This window comes from Mustela lutreola, chromosome 16 (assembly GCF_030435805.1).
Source record: "Mustela lutreola isolate mMusLut2 chromosome 16, mMusLut2.pri, whole genome shotgun sequence".
Classification (NCBI taxonomy): domain Eukaryota; kingdom Metazoa; phylum Chordata; class Mammalia; order Carnivora; family Mustelidae; genus Mustela; species Mustela lutreola.
In genome coordinates, this window is record NC_081305.1 from 34,931,932 (window position 1) to 34,945,164 (window position 13,233).

The 13,233-nt window shown below is 34.4% G+C and overlaps 1 protein-coding gene across 1 annotated transcript in view; it reads right to left on the reverse strand.

The window, feature by feature from the left end:
• The window catches only part of PHKB (phosphorylase kinase regulatory subunit beta), a 238,868-nt gene that overhangs the window by 137,281 nt on the left and 88,354 nt on the right, over nt 1-13,233 (reverse strand). Inside the window, exon 8 of the mRNA XM_059152026.1 lies at nt 6,761-6,876. Within this exon, the coding sequence (XP_059008009.1) occupies nt 6,761-6,876 (116 nt within the window). The remainder of the gene's footprint in view (nt 1-6,760; nt 6,877-13,233) is intronic.

Consider the following 13,233-nt stretch of genomic DNA (forward strand, 5'->3'; position numbering starts at 1 on the left):
AAATGCATAATGTAGCCAGCCCAAGGTTCTGTCTTTAACAATTGTACATAAAAGCAGCTAAGAGATGAATTTGGAAATTATCTTAATAAATCATTACAAAAGAAAAAGACATTGTGCCTGGAATACAGTAAATGTTGACTTTTGTCCATTTTAACCTGCTTTCCTGATGCAATTGGTTAAATAATTCGACTTAATTGAAATTAACAAATACATTAATGTATCAACCACTGGTTATTTGAATCTCTGGCAAAAGCAAGTTATTTAGAAACACAAACATATTCCTAATGTGATTTACATTTTATTGGAAAATAGAATACATTATGTTGTAAGAATTAAAAATATTTTACTGGCACAAGATACTCTTTGAAAATTATTCTATGGTTAGCTAATGAATATATTAATATTAGGGGACTATTGCCAATAGAACATACATCAGTTTGTTCTTACAAGGTGTTACCTCAACATTCATTCAAAAGGGCTAAAAGCAACATTTCTTGGGATATTGTGATGCGATTTGTTATAGTAATGTGATTTGTTACATAAATCAAGTTTTACTAGAAAAAAGGATAGGTTTGGACTAAGTGATTTACAACCAACCATGGAATCCAAAAACTGAGGCTGTACTGGATGTTCATGAATTGTTTTGTACAGTAAAAATTCATAAAATGAAGCACAATGGATGGACAGTTGCTTCTTTCATAACTCAGTGACTGGAAAACCAAAAATGACTGAAAAAGGCTAACTTCGAATAACAAGAACTAAAAATGGACACTAAATGCATCTTAAACTAAGTGGTGTTACGATAATTACTTACCTGATATTTTAATGATCGCTTTCTTTATTGGAGAAGCCAAGAGATTAGAACTTAAAACCATTAAAAAAAAAAAAAACACCCTTGAAAAAAATGATTTAAATTTTTGCTTCTATGGTCTCCTTTATATCGCAAATACAAGATTTAACAAAATGAAAAAAAGGAAATTATGCTGTTAAATGTAAAGTTCTCTTTAGGAGTCAATGTTCAGAAACTTATCTTTCCATTAGGGTATATCTACATTACTAATTCATTAAATGCTTGCGTATTCCTTTGTGCTTCCCAATAACCAAAACAATTCAAGGTTAGGTTTGAGATTCAACCATATCTTACAGAGGACTCCTCTCATCTCCAAAACAGAGTTTTGGTTTAAAGAGTTTAAAGGTAGCCTGAGGAGTTGGAGTGTCCTTATATAAAGAGGGGAAATATTAAGAGGGGAAGATATTAAGAGGGGAAAGTATTAAGGGGGAAGAGGGGAAAATATTAAGATAAAAATACATAAATTAAACTTAAAAAGGTTGAGAAGACTACTTGGATATTTAACTTTGGGGGTTAAGAATTAGTGCTACAATAAATATGTACCAAAATTATATATGGAGGAAAATATAATTAAATCAAAGAAGAGGATTTTTAAATGTATAGGAACTTGCTCAAAGACTGAGACTGAACAGGAGAAAAGAGAATTATCTGGTATGGTTCCAGACACCTTAGCAGAAACTGAAAGGAACATATTGCTTGAGGAAAATAGGGTCAATAGAAAGACCAGAAAACTGGGAATGGTTACTTAGGAAATGTTTTAAAAAAGATTCATTGTAAGCTTAGAGCAATAGACCCTTTTATTAAAGCCCTCGAAAAAGGTGAGGTTGCTGCAAGAATGGGGTTCAGATAAATGTAATGAGATCACTTTTTACAAAATACTTTGGGGTTTATCTAAGAAATACTAAATAATTAAAGAATTTGAACTAAAATAGATACCAGCAAACCTGGAGCTGAAAAGGGCAGATCGGCAAGGGACTAACCAAAGCATTAAGCTGAATCAAACTTTAATGATTACTTAAAGATATCCTTAAAACTTTCCAAAATTTCACCAAGATTGCACACCCTGCTGTTACTTCAAACTTTAGGAAACTTTTTAAGACTTTAAATTACAACAAGATGTAGTTGAAACAACTTTCCATTTGGAGGCCAAACACCTGGAATCTAGTTCTAGCTCTACTGTGATTTGTATTATTTAAGGTGTGTGTAGGGGGAGAAGCACAAAACCTTCTAACCTTTAACTTTCTTCTGTATAAAAGGCAGTAATATGCTCCTGATGTGGCCTAAATAAAAAATATTCTGTAACTGTACAGTACCAGAGATTTCAATTATTGAGTAACAGCTGAGCTTGGATGCTGAAGAGGGAGCCTCTGACCTCAGAATACTACAGCATGCATATTGTGGGCCCAGAGGCAGAAATCTTCTTTGATCAAGGTGCAGCTTAGAAGGGATGTGTGCAATGAGGCAAGGAAAGAAGAAACACTTAATCAAGCCAGTCACTCTGGCCAAGACTTTAGTAAGCACCAAGGAACTAGTCAGATTGTGCTCTTTTACTGACTCCTGCTGAAAGACTGTATAGCACAGAGATGAAGAGAGGAAAAGTAAGTTAGAAGATAAAGGACAGTATGAATACTTACTTATGGGAGCAATTATCATATACTATTTAAGGGGTACAGAATTTCAGGATGTCTGAAACATCCTGAGAACAGCTTTGGATATAACAAAGATATTGTATTAAGCAGTAAAGGTCACATCCAACTAGAACAGATAGTTCTGGGATAGATGAAGTGTCCCTGTCTAGTAGCAGCTCTACATTCTACTACCCATGTGTAAGTGCAGGCTACCAGCCTCCTACCACCATTGCCATTACTGAGCCCATAAATGCCATGAGGCTCAGATCTCCTGCAGTTTCAAAACACCCTTTTGGCACCAGACATGACACATCCAAAACATGCTTGTAGAGATCGGAGTTCAGAAATGTTTGGGGGAAAAAATGCTTAAAGTTCTTTTGGGGAATTGTAAAGTAATACACCATAGAAAATTGGGAAATCAATGTTAAATGTGTAAAACCCACTATCCAAATCTAAAAGGCAAACTTCAATTTCCCATCCATTTGAGTAAAACTGACCTGCCACAAATTAAGACTGACTTTGCATGCATAGCAAAGAACATCACATAATAATCTTCTGAGTCTTGAAATAAAATCCTTAATGATTCAATTTAAAAGTCTGGCACCTCTGTTACATGCAAACTTGTTGGAGCCTCTCTGTTTTTTCACGGGGGACATTCCAATACCCTCATTTTTTGGGTTAATGGTAACCTTTACCCAAGGTTCGTCCTGAGTTTACTACAGTAAACAGAAAACAATAAACAGAAAAACCCTTACTCCAAATATTATATACTGAGAATGTCAGTGGGTTCACAATGGAATATACTAAATGGTTATTAAATAGCAGGGAAGGGCACTGACAAATCAGAAATACTGAAAAGAAAATAGATTTTTAAAAATCACCTTTTCTAATTAGATCTACTTTCTTGCAATTTGACTGATAATCTGGAATGTTAAGAACTTAATTTGAATGATAGCTGAAACAGAACTTTCTATTTATTTTCCTATTTTTAGTATTTTCCAGAATTTGCTTAATGCCTGAAATGAACTTCCCATAAATCATTTTTCTACTCCACTGACTTCTTTCCTGATTGCTACTATCCTGCTCTATATTTCAAAATGCCTCATATAAATCATTAACTTATAGAAAAATGTGTATAAAGTAGTTTCCTAAAGTTAATAGAAAAATCTTCTTTGTTTCAATATTTGTTATTAACATACTCTGAAATGTGTAAGTACTCTTGCATTCTAATGCTTACTTCTGCTTAGGTATTCAAATGATTTGTATATGTTAACTCGATCATTACAACAACTTTATAAAGTAGAAACTGTTGTTGGTTCATTTTGTAGATGAGGAAACTGAGGCATGAGGATATACAGCTAGTGATCTGGAGCCAATTTTTAGTTTACTAAGTATCTTAGATCAGCTTAATTTTTTTGTGTATGATTAGTCGTTCTATTCAAAAAAGTATATCTTCTTAACTAATGATTCCTAATCTGTTTCTACAGTTCATTTAAGTCCCAATGATCTAAACTATAGTTGATAACCTTTAAATCTTAAATCTTTTAGTGTGAAATTGAGAAGCCTAATTAATTGTATGATACTTTTTTTTTAAATTCAAGTATAATTAACGTATAGTGTTATTTTAGTTTCAGGTGTACAACACAATGACTCAACAATTCTATACATTACTAAATGCTCAAGACATGTATATTCTTGGGGCACCTGGGTGGCTCAGTCAGTTAAGTGTCTTGACTTTTGATTTCCACTTAAGTAGTGACCTCAGAGTTGTGAGATCCAACACTGCACTAAGCTCCATGCTGGGCATGAAGTCTGCTTAATAGTCTCTCCCTCTACTTCCTCACCTCCCACTCTCCCTCTTAAAAAAGAAAGAAAGAAACAAAGAAACAAACAAACATATACTCTTGGGACACCTAGCTGGCTCAGTCAGTAGAGCATGAGGCTCCTAAACTCAGGGGCATAAATTCAAGCCCCATATTGGATGTAGAGCCTACTTTAAAAAAAAAAAAAAATTAGAAGATATGTGAATTCTTAATCCCCTTTATTTGACCCATCCCCCAACCTTTCCTCTGGCAACCCCAAGTTCGTTCTCTGGTTTTTTTGGTCTCTTTTTGTCAATGTTTTGTTTTATAAATTACACATATGAGGGATATCATATTTGTCTTTGGTATCTGTCTTTCTCTGACTGACTTATTTCACTTAGAATTATACTTTCTAGGTCCATCCATACTGTTACAGATAGCAAGATCTCATTCTATTTTATGGCTGAGTAATATTCCATTATACAGATATAATGGAATATATATAGATATCACATCCTATGTGATATAATCTTTTTTATTCATACATCTATTTATGGGACACTTGGGTTGCTTCCATATCTTGGCTGTAGTACACACTGCGGCAGTAAACATAGGAGTGTACGTATCTTTTCAAATTAGTGTTTTTGCTTTCTTTGGGTAAATACCCAATAGCAGAATTACTAGATCATATAGTAATTCTATTTTTAATTTTTTGAGGAACCTCTATACTATAATTGTTGCATTCCCACCAACAGCACAGAAAGGTTCCTTTTTCTCTACATCCTCATTGACACTTATTTCTTGTGTTTATGATGTAGCCATTCTGACAGATGTGGGATTATATCTCATTGTGCTTTTAATTTGTATTTCCCTGATGACCACCTTTTCATGTTTCTGTTTGTCTCTGTGGGTTTTTTTTTTTTTTTTTGAGAAAATGTCTATTCTGGTACTCGGCCCATTTTTAAAATCACATTCTTTGTTTATTTGAAGTGGAACTGTATAAATTATTTATATATCTTGGATATTAACCCCTCAACAGATATGCCATTTGCAATACCTTCTCCCATTCAGTAGGTTGCCTTTTTTGTTGATGATTTTCTTCACTGTAAAAAGCTTTTTATTTTGGTGTAGTCCCAATAATTTGATTTTGGTTTTGGTTCCCTTACCTGAGGAGAAAAATATTTCTGTGACTAATGTCAAAATAATTCCTGTCTAGGTTTTCTTCTAGAGATGTCATGGTTTTAGGACTCACATTCAGGGCTTTAATCCAGTTTGAGTCTACTTTTGTGTAGAGTATAAGAAACTGGTCCAGTTTCATTCTTTCACATGTAGCTATTCAGTTTTCCCAATACTATTTGTTGAAGAGGCTATCTTTTCCCCATTGTATAATTTTGCCTCCTTTGTTGCAGGTTAACTAAACATATAAGTACGGGTTACTTCTGGGCCCTCTATTCTGTTCCATTGATCTATGTCTATTTTTGTGCCAGTTCTATACTGTTTTGATTACATAGCTTTGTAGTATATCTTGAAATATGCAATTGTGATATCACTAGCTTTGATCATATTTCTCAAGATTGCTTTGGCTATTGGGGGTCTTTTGTGGTTCCATACAGATTTTAGGATTAATGTTCTAGTTCTGTGAAAAGTTTCATTAGAATTTTGATAGGGATTGCATTAAATCTGTAGATTGCTTTGGATAGTATGAGCCGTATAATAATACTGGTTCTTTCAATCCACGAGCATAGAATATCTTTCCATTTGTTTGGGTCATTTTCACTTTCTTTCATCAATGTTTTATAGTTTTTGGAGTACAGCTCTTTAACTTCCTGGGTTAACTTTATTCCTAGATATTTTATTTTTGGTGCAGTAGAGCTAAACTTTTCAGTAAAAGGTGCAGTCAGTCACTAAAGCTATTTCCCTAACCTTAAAGAGTAAAGGAAATTCATACACCACTAACATCAGTCATAAGCTATTGTTGTTTATGAACCCCACTAAACCAGAATGCAAGATGTTGATCACATCTCCTACAGAAAACAGTAAACGTTAAGTTTTGTATGAAGGATGTGGGTATCTGGTTAGGCCAGCTCTACAATATGGAAGGAAATTTCATGTGCAATGAATATACATTTGGTATTTGGCAATTTTAATGTATTTGATCTTTCAAATGGTATCATTTCAAGAAGAAAAAAAGAAAAATAATTGGTTGAGCAGGAAGGCCAAGCCTTGGACTGGAGGCCAATATGCATGTACCGAAACAACGGGAAGTTGGGAAAGATATCCTGCTTTTTTTCTTCCATCTGTTTCTGGGCCCTGAGAGTAGTCTCTTGCTTTAATTTTAAGTGAATTTCATCTGCATCATATATAGGAAAAAAAGAGATGAAAGTTAACATAGAAACGATAGTTGCAATCTAATACTTTGATTTTTATTCAAATTCCACACATTTAAATTTTTTTAAAAAACGCAAGAATCACCAAGTTACCTTGAATGTAGCTCTGTGCTGCCATTGTTATATTTGCTTCCTCTTTCCCAGACACCAAAGTCAGGTACACGGTAAACTCTTTCTACACAAAATACAAGGTTTTGAATAAAAGAGACCTAAAAAATAAAAAATGAAACATAAGGACACATATAGTAGCAGGAACTTTAGATACTGATAAGAGCAATTAGATTATCATTTGAAATCCAATTATAACTTGTTACCAATACTTTCTTAGTATGTTTAAATTACTGTTTTTTATATTACTATGAGTACCCTGTTATACCTGGTTTTTCTAATATGAAGCCTCAACTGAGAACTTAATATACAGTACAGAAATGAAATTTAAACCCGGTCAATGCTCCAACTTATAATTTTTCAGCAATGTATCTATTACTATTCATAGACACTGGGTATCTTGAGAATTAAGAAAAATATAAAGCATCATTTTATAATAAATATTTGTTATCTAAAATGTTCATATAAAATGTTAAATAAATCTAAAACTTTAGAGATAAAAAGGTATTTCTCAGTTCTGAAATGAGTCAATCCATTAACTGACTCGTTAAGATTAACCTGGAGTCTTGAGTCTATTAATCCTGGAATCTAATATTCTTTTGGTCTTTTCTACAACTGTTGATACCCATTCTTAAGAAATCAAAGCTAATGGATAGAAATGAGCACCAACCAACAAGCCAAGAGTCACAGTTCCCTTGTAAAGATTTCAGACAAATAATGAAAGTTAAACTCTCAAAAGTAACTCTAGAAAGCAGAGATTACAGCCAGTTCTTATTTTAAAGAACTGTTCATTTTAGGGAAGACAGTATCTTAACTGAACAACTGGCCTTAATTACAATGCTTTAAATTTAGTTACCATGTTTGGTTCAATATCGCAAATTGAGTATGTGCACTTACCTAACTATCTCCATCTCGAGATCCCTTCTGAAGTGGCAATATGTATCTCCCACCTCTCCCCATACACATAATTAATATAATGTATGTACTTTTAAGAATGACACAGTGATGGATGGGAGAGATACACTAAATGGGTTATGGGCATTAAAGAGGGCACTTGTCAGGATGAGCACTGGTGTTATTTAAGTAATGAATCACTAAATTCTACTCTAGAAACCAATACCACACTATACGTTAGCTAATTTGAATCTAAGTAAAAAAAAAAAAAAAAAAAAAAAAAACCTCAACGCCATTGTAATTATTGTATTTTTAAAAATTATAGTTAATAAAGTATACACAAAATTTTTGAAATGACACATTAATTAAAAAGCCAAGGCAAGATTTCACCAGTATACCAGAAACTGTGCCAAATTATAGTAGAAGAAAGCAAAGAAAAGAGTTATTTGAGAAATCAGAGCAGAGAAAACCACAGCCTCTTAAAATGATTCTTCTTTGTTCTTTAGGATCTCTACAAAGTATTTAAGCCCAGAGTCAACAAAGGCATTGCCCAAGAGTTGATCACAAAGCAGTCTACCCAGATGCTTTCACAAAACATGAATGCTTCATCTTGTGTTTCATGTCAGAATTCCTGACATTTCCACCCTGTATCCCAACAGAGATGTTTGCCCTTAGGGTCAAAAACAGTTGACAAATTTCAGTGAAGAAAAAAGCAATAAGGGCGTTGGAGTCTCAAAGAAACAGAAGAGCATAAGATAATTCTATATTTCCACAAAACACACACCTGTCCCATAACTTCCCTACGCAAGAGTGAAGCATTACATACCTACAAAAAACTTTAGTTTAAATGTTATTATTTTTTTTAGTTTAAATATTATTGAGGGTCTCCCCAGCTTTCCCAGTTTCTTGCAATACACCGTAGGGAAACCTGCCTGTAGAAGAATCCTGGTCCATTGTCACAAAACCTGGTAACTTTAGCTCTTCTATGGTCTTTAGAATTATTTAGATTATATAATGCATGCAGAAAATACTTCAAGTTTAAAGATTTGAAAACATCTAAGTCCTCTTTCCTTTCATAAAAAACTTCTCAAGTATATAATCTATATTCCTGTTCCTTCCTTCTCTTAGGAGGGCTTTAGGACAGGACTAGGCCCAAGTAAGCAGTTTGCTCAGAATGCCTACATGGTATAAATGGCTGGAAAGGCATTTTTGGCTAACAAGCCCCGTGAGGAAAACTAAAATACCATTTACATTCTAGTTCCACAAGTAAAGAGACTGGGAATTGCCATTCCACTCTCTCCTAACAAGTAAAAAGCTGTGCAAACTGAAAAATTGACAACCCTCCTTATATCCATAAAGTGTGGGGGCGGGGTATGGAGACAGAACATACTGCTGCCCTAAGACAGAGGAAACCTACAAGTGAATATAGGCAGCCATGGCTTCCTGGGGTAGAGACTCATGAGCAGAAGTCACCTTGGGAACCAGAGCCAAGGTGGTAAAACCTGAACTGTAATTGCGCTGGTAGAGGCACAGTTAAAAATTGAGAGTTAAAGCTCTGAGAGTATACAGCTCCAGGAGGAAGTCATAAGTAGTTCCCCACTATATACTGAGATTTACCTGCAAAAACTCCACCAGGTTCCCTTAGAAAATGTCTGAGGAAAATCTATTTCTTCCAGAAGGGGGAGGGGAAAAGAAACCATTCTGAAATACAACTATCTGTGCTTTCTAAATGTTCTTAAGCTAGTTCACTTTTACAAAAGACCTACATTACTACCTGTTTTCACTAATTGAAAGAAATCCAATGAGGGTTTTCAATTTTACAAAAACAAACAAACAAACAAAAAACAGCCATTACTATACTAATGCAAGTCTTTTGTGAAAGCAAAGTGGTGTAATACAAACTTTGAGAAAGTGGGGGATAATCTTCACTTTACAGATTAAGGCTTACAAAAGGTTCCATAGGAACACTCTACTTCCAGACTGTGGGGGAAATCTCTACATTGGAACATTTTGTTTTTCATAACAAGGCCTCAAATTAGTTAACCAGACCTTGACTAACCAGACCTTGCCTATTAGGCCCTAACTGACCTGGGGAAAGGGAAATACCAACTCCAGTCAGCTCTACCCTTCCACATGAAGAAAAGAAATACTCAACTAGTGCCTACTATAGCCATCTTATTCTGCCCAAGGTGAGAGGGGAAAAAAAAATATGAGATATACTTGTGAAGTTCATAGTCCAGAGCCACAGGCTAACTAAAAGACTAGACCTGATTAGGATTACAGAATACTTTGCATCCTTTCCCCTCATATCTCACAACCACATTACTAAAGGCCTATTTACAATAGTTCTTTTTATAGTACATCATGTCCAGCTATCAAGAAAAAGTTATAGGGCATATCAAAAGGAAAAAAAAAGCTCACATAATCTGAAGAGACAAAGTAAACATCAGAACTATATATGACAGGAATATTGGAACTATCAGACAAAATTTAAAATAACTGACTAATTATGATATGGAATCTGTCGAATGAAGTAGTAGTAAACAAGAACACATGGGCAATGTAATCAGAGATGGACATTCGAAGAACAAACTCCTCAACAATGCTAGATATAAAAAAATGCTATAATAGAAATTAAAATGCCTTTGATGAACTTATCAGATATCAGCACAACTGAAGAAAGAATCTCAGCCAGAGGCTATATAAACAGAATTCTTGAAAACTGAAAAGCGAAGAGAACAAAGACTGAAAAACACAAAACAGAATATTCAAGGGCTGTGAGACAACTAAAAAAGGTGTAATATACATGTAATTGGCATAACAGGATGAGAATAAAGAAAAAAATAGAAGAAATATTTTAAATAATAACAACTAAGAATACCCCCATATTAAAAGTCAAATACCAAACCACATATAAAGGAAGTTCAGAGAAGATTAAGTATGAAAAATGTCCCCCAAAATGACACCTCAGCACATTATTTTCAAATAACAAAAAACTCAAAGTTAAATAAAAAAAAACCAGAAAAAAATAAAAGGAAACAATAATGTTACCTATAGTAGAAGAAGGCTAAGAATTACATTCGACTTTTTATCAGAACCATTCAAGCAAAATTGGAATGAAATACTAGAAGTGCTGGGGGGGGGGGGAACCCATCAACCTAGAATCCTATACCCTGTGAAATTATCCTTCAAGAGTGAAGGAGAAATAAAAACTTTTTCAGGTAAACATAAATTGAGGAAATTTATTGCCAGTAGGCCTGTCTTGCAAGAAATGTTAAAAGTTCTTTAGAGAGACAGAAAATAATAAACAGAAATTCAAATGTAAATAAGTGAAGGTGAGGGACACTTGGGTGGCTCAGTCATTGTCTGTCTTTGGCTCAGGTCATGATCCCAGGGTTCTGGGATGGAGCTCCACATTGGGCTCCCTGCTCAAAGGAAGCCTGCTTCTCCCTCTTCCATTTTCCCCTGCTTGTGTTCCCTCTCTCTCACTTGTCTTTCTCTGCCAAATAATTAAATAAAATCTTTTTAAAAATAAAATAAATAAATAAGTGAAGGTGAAATAAAATTCTTTATTTTTATTATTCTTAATGGATTTGACAGATAACAGTTCATTCAAAATAATAAATAGCAACAATGTAATTGATTATGTATTTTTATATCTAAATGTACCCTTATATATAAATAAAGTTAATGACAGCAAAGATACAAGGAAGGAATTAGGGTTATTTTGTTATTAAGAAATACCACACATGAAATGGTACAGTGTTAGTTGAAAGTGGACTTGGATTAGTTGTAAATGTATATTACAAACTCAAGGGTAACAAGTTAAAAAAGTAAAAAGAGGTATAATTGATATGCTAAGAGCGTAAGTATGTATCTGGAAGCTGAATTGCTTAATTATAGACTAAGTGCACTTTCGACTTTACTAGATGTTGTCAAAATGCCCTGCATGGTTTAAAAAAGAAAACTGGTGACCAATGAGGTCACAGCAGGTAAGGCTTCTAGGAACTGTTTTTAAATCCCCTTCTTCTTTCCCAATTCTTACTAGTGTAGACATGATAACTAGATGAACAGCACCTTTATTAACGATTATTTGGATAAATGTCCCATGTTAAAAACGGCAGAATAGGAGAAAAGCCAGTCTATTTCTTTGATGACACTGATCAGCTAATGTTAAAGCTCAGGACTTCCAACCACCAAAAATATTGGTACATGAAATAAAGCTTACATCTGTTGAAAGCACTCTTTGTTGGGTTTTCTATTACTTGTTGCCAAATGTAACTTAAATTATATATTATCCATGACTCATTTCACATTTTCATTTCTTCACCTTTCCTCTTTCTCTGCTTTTCCCTTGCCAGCTGGAGTTGGTCTGCAATTAAGGATCTGAAAACTTCCCTGCCCACTTAATCAAAAGTAGTATATTTAGGGGCGCCTGGGTGGCTCAGTGGGTTAAGCCACTGCCTTCGGCTCAGGTCATGATCTCAGGGTCCTGGGATCGAGTCCCGCATCGGGCTCTCTGCTCAGCGGGGAGCCTGCTTCCCTGTCTCTCTCTCTCTCTGCCTGCCTCTCCATCTACTTGTGATTTCTCTCTGTCAAATAAATAAATAAATCTTTAAAAAAAAAAAAAAGTAGTATATTTGTCATTCTCTATCAGGCCATGCTATTTGAATTTGCTACATTGAATCTTATCTTTCATTCTATTTTAGTAAGCTTCTGCCAATTTTCCCAACTAAAATGTAATTTCTACAAGGCAGGGAGGTGCCTTGTCTGTCTTCATCATTCTGTATCCCTAGTGCCTAGAATAGTAATTTCTACATGACAGCAACTCAATTTGTTGAAGAAATGGTTAATGACCTAAAACCATTTTAAAAAGAATTTGATTTTTCACATACTACCTCCGTCAACTTTTATAAAATTATAGCAACCTCATAAAACTTAATGGGAAGCTTCCCCTGTTTTATCAGAAATTACCCCTTCCTTTAAACTTTGGTGGGTTTCCCTACAGAACTAGCTGGAAGAGTTGTTTTTCTGGAGAGTTTGAGAGGGAAGGGGAAAGATTTCTTACCAATAATTTACTTTTCTCAAAGGCTGTAGATCATGCATTCCTCAGAGGGTAAAAATTGGTTTTCAGAAGCAAAAGGAAAAAATCTTACTTGTTAGAAGAGGGCGTGGCCCTGGAATACTCAACTCTACCTTGACAAAATCTTATTCCCTAATTTCTCACATTACAGAAAACTTACATAGTTTTCCCCACTCTGGAGGGCAACAACAACAAAAATGTTAAGAAATATCATAATATAATTCTATTTTATTTTTCTACTTCTTAAGTTAGTATTAGTAACTATATTAGTTACCATAGCAACATACTGAGAGAGGTATTTATTTTCTCATAGTTGTGGAGGCCATATACCAGGATCGAGATGCCAGCAGATTTGGTTTCTTCTAAGGCCTTTTTGACTTACAGGTAGGCCACACTCTTGCTACTTTGTCCTCACATGATTATTCCTCTAATCACATAGGTCCCTGGTTTCTCTTGTGTGTTCCAACTCCTTCCTCTTATT